The 4,094-nt window shown below is 58.2% G+C and overlaps 1 protein-coding gene across 1 annotated transcript; it reads left to right on the forward strand.

The window, feature by feature from the left end:
- Positions 1–2,141: 2,141 nt before the first annotated feature.
- Positions 2,142–4,052, forward strand: LOC104162934 (leucine-rich repeat-containing protein 32-like; the record flags this gene model as incomplete). Its single annotated transcript, XM_009701781.1, has 1 exon — positions 2,142–4,052. A coding segment is annotated over one exon (1,911 nt), but the record flags the coding sequence as incomplete, so codon positions are not given.
- Positions 4,053–4,094: the final 42 nt, after the last annotated feature.

Consider the following 4,094-nt stretch of genomic DNA (forward strand, 5'->3'; position numbering starts at 1 on the left):
CCAGCTGTCCGGAGGGCGAGCGGCAACAGCAGTAGAAGCCAGGCTGCTTTGTCTTCCAGATGTGTGCATACATATTTATATATTTTTTTACATATATAGATCTAATTTATTTTTTTTCTGCCAGACACATCTAGGACTAGAGCAACAGCTCTACAGCTGAAACTACAGCAGAAGGCATCCTTGGGCAACCCTGCAGCAGCCTGGAGGTGCTCCTTCAGATGGGAAGGAACTTGGCCAGTGAGCCAAAAACCCCAAAAGCGTGCGTTTTGCAACACACCCCGTGAAGCATGCGAGGAGCATGTCGGCACCAGGTGGCACAGGGACACAGGAGATGTCACTGCAAAAAAAAAAAAATCCCTGTGTGTAGGGTGTAGCTCTGGGTGCCCAGATACCACCTGGAGCTGCCGCGGGGAAAGTCCCCGTCTGGTTCCTGCCCTGGGTGAGGAGGTGACCCAGCAGCCATCGTCCTCCGGGCCCGGCAGGGACACGGGGATGTGGCAGCGAGGAGCCCAGCACTTGCAGCACAGCAGACTCCTGGGGAGGAAGAGGAGGAGGAGGAGGATGCCAGCCTTCACATCCTGCTGGGAATAGGTGGTAAACCCCAGGGAGCCGTTGTTTCCCCAAAGCGGGGCAGGTGCCATGGAAAAGTCCCCTTGGCTGGGCTGCGGTGGTGTGGGGAGGGAAATCTGCTGTGCCTTTGTGTGGCAACCTCACCTGCAGCCCCGCTGGCCCTGGGAGCCCCGCGGTGATCCCTGGCCAGTGCAGCCAGGAGCTTGGTCACCGGCTCGGGATGGATGGCGGGGGTGCCCTCAGCACCAGCTGCCTGGCGGTGCTGGCCCAGGGTGCAGCTTGCCCTGCCCCTGGTACGGGGCAGAGGAAGCTGGAGGAAGAGCAGGTCCGCGCAGGGGAACTCCCACAAAACCTCTCGGCTCTCCCAAGTGCCATCTCTGCCTCCTGGCATTTGATGTTGGCGGCCGGGCCAGCCGATCACCTGAGCACCGGTGCAGCCCTGCCTCCTCCCCGTCCTGCTGTTTCCCTTTCCCTTCCTTGTGGTTTTCTGTGCTGTTTTTCCCCCTCTGCAATCTTATGGCTTTCTTTTCCCACTTCCGTAGCTACGAACACCCACATGCGTTATCTCCTTCCCCCATCCCATCCTGAAGCCTATTTATACAGCACCCAGCTCCTGCCCAACTTGCCCAGAGAGCACTGGAGGAGCGGGACGGGGCTGGCAGCGCCCGCAGCCCAACATGCTCTTGTTTGAACACCGGCTGGCTGAAAGAGGATGCTTGCTGCTCTGGCTGGTCCCATCCATTCTCCGAAGCCAGTCTAGCGGGGAGGTGAGGCCCAGGTCCACGCCGTGCCAACAGGTAAGGCTGCTTTCCAAGGAGCCCCTGGGCTGGGATGGCCCCAGCAGCCTCGCTGGGTCCAAGCGGGGCTGCAAGCATCCCTCCACACAGCGTGCATCTCCGCACGCCTCTCTTCTCCCTCCAGCCTCCATCTCTTTAACCTGCCCAGCTCTGCTCTCCTGTCTCCGAGCCGGTCTCCCGGTAGCCAGTCCCCAGCACCCAGTTGCTCCCGTGTCCCTGCCATGCCGGTGGCACCTTCCAGCAGTCCTTGCCACCAGGGTGTCAGCTCAAGATGTGTGCTAAGAGGCAGGATGAAGCGCAGGGGATTCAGACAGCTGCCATGGAGGTTTGCAAGGCAGTCGGGAGATGACAGAAACCAGCTGCTCCACGTCCAGGCTCCTGACTTCAAACTGGCAGAGGAAACCAGTTTGGAGGGAGAGAAAAGGTGAAGCCCAGCAGGACAGTGCCCTTGCTCTGCTCAGACAGGACAGGGATGCTCTGGACTAGTCCCTGAGTTGTCCCAGTGCCCTCCAGCAACTGGGTTTGCCCCACCAGCCTGCTGCATCTTCAGTGCTTATGCTATTTTTTTGCCCATTTTGCTTGCTGGGATGAATGGGAGGACAGCCGGAAAGCTCACGTTAACCCTGGGGACAAGCTTCTTGGCTCTGAGCAGTGGCTTTAGCGGGAGCAGTGCTCATTTCCATGTTGTTCGTGCTCATCTTGGACAGCAGCTGGCTTGGCTGGAGCTGTGCTTTGTAGACCTTCTCATACCGACAGCTTCTCCTGTCTCTGCAGAGCCCCACGAAAGTGTCTTGCAAAGGAGTTGGCCTGCGCAAGTTTCCAAAGGAGCTTGGCCAAGGAGTTAAGTACCTCGAGCTCTCCAACAACTTTATCCAAAACCTGTCGGGCACTTACATGCCAGGGTTTGGGCAGCTTGAATACCTGGACATGTGCTTCAACCAGCTGGAAGTGGTGTCAGCCACCACCCTGGCTCAGCTGCCCCAGCTGCGCTCTCTCCTCCTGGGATCAAACCACCTGGACCGCAATTATGTCGATAACGGGCGAGCTTTTCATCTGCTCGGAAACATAGAGGTCCTGGACCTGTCGGCAAATAACCTGGAGAACCACATGGCAGGCTGGTACATCAGCAACCTCACCAGGCTGAGGATGCTGGACCTCTCCGGGAACAAGATGACCAGTCTGCTGGCAGGGATCTTCTGGAGCACGCCACAGCTCCGCCAGCTCGATCTCAGCAACAACTACATCATAGAAATCGAGGAGGGAGCTTTTGAGGCTCTGGAAGAGCTGGAGGTGGTGAACTTGGCTTTGAATTCCCTCCACTGTATCTCTGGCTTCAGCCTCACGCAGCTGCGAGTTTTAAATCTCAGCCACAACGCCCTGGAGCTCTTCATCTCAGAGGAGGGAGCCGAGCCCTACCTGCTTCAAGTGCTCGACTTGAGCCATAACAGACTCCTCTATTTTCCAGAGCTCCCCAAAGCCCATTATCTCACACACTTAAACCTCTCCAACAACCTTATTGCTTCCCTGCTCCAAGGCTCACACCATCCGGGGGAGTTTGTACTGCGCTACAAGGAGATGGCGAGGTTTAATAGGACCTTGCATACCACGGCTGGTCTGATACATGTAACTGACTTGGATCTCAGCAATAACCGGCTGCAGCTGTTCCCATTTACCTTCTTCCACAGCCTTGGCTCTCTGCACAGCCTCAGCTTGGCTATGAACTGTCTCCAGGATGTAGCCGGGGAGTTGCTCGCCGGCGGCACGGAGCCCAGCGACCACTCGCCCGCACTGCCAGAGCGTGCTGCCCTCTCCGTGCGCTCACTGGACCTCCACGGCAATGCCATCCACGTGCTGCCACGCTGGTTTTTCGATTCTCTGCCTCAGCTGGAAACGATCGATCTGGGCTCCAACAGCATCCAGCCTTGTGAGAGCCAGGGGAGCGATCAGGGAGGGAATTCGGGAGGGGACTCTCATGTGCCAGCTCCGGGAGACACCTGCACCCCCTTCTACAACGTGCCTCGCTTGAAGCATCTGAGTCTTTGCAAGAACAACATTACCAGGCTGCGCCCCTATGCCTTCAACCAGACCTCGCTGCTCTCCCTAGACCTGTCCGGGAACAAGGACTTGTTTGTGCCGAAGGAAGCCCTGGAGGGGTTGGAGTTCTCCCTGCAGAAACTCTCCCTGAGGGGCAACCAGATGGACGACAGCAAGGCAGAGCTCCCCTGCCTGGACACGCTCAAAGTCTTGGACCTCTCAGGCAATCATTTAAGCTTTTTGCCCACAGGTCTTTTCTGCTCCCGGCTGGAAAGCCTGGACATTCGCAATAACGATCTGCTGACGTTGGAAAAGCCGGCGCTCCTGAGCTGGTCCCACAGCCTGAAGGACGTGTCCATCGCTGGAAACCCCTTCAGCTGTTGCTCGCTGGCCTGGCTGGACACGCTGCGGGCAGCCGGCGTGGGCGTGCGGGACCTGGACGAAGCCCTCTGCTGCTACCGGGACGAGAGCCAGAACTTCTCAGCCAAGATAACCAGCAGTCCTCGGTGGCTTTGTCCACATCCCAAGGGCACCGGCTCGCTGGCTCTGCTCGTCATCGTGATGAGCCTTTTCTGTGTCAGCTCCGGGGCTTGCTGCCTTCTGAAGAAAGGACAGAAGCCGCCGGGGTCTGCGGGACTCCAGAGCACCAGGGTGGGGGTCTTCCCCCACTGCCCCAAAAGAAAGGAGCCAGCC

Source organism: Cariama cristata, unplaced genomic scaffold (genome assembly GCF_000690535.1).
Source record: "Cariama cristata isolate BGI_N322 unplaced genomic scaffold, ASM69053v1 scaffold33926, whole genome shotgun sequence".
Classification (NCBI taxonomy): Eukaryota; Metazoa; Chordata; class Aves; order Cariamiformes; family Cariamidae; genus Cariama; species Cariama cristata.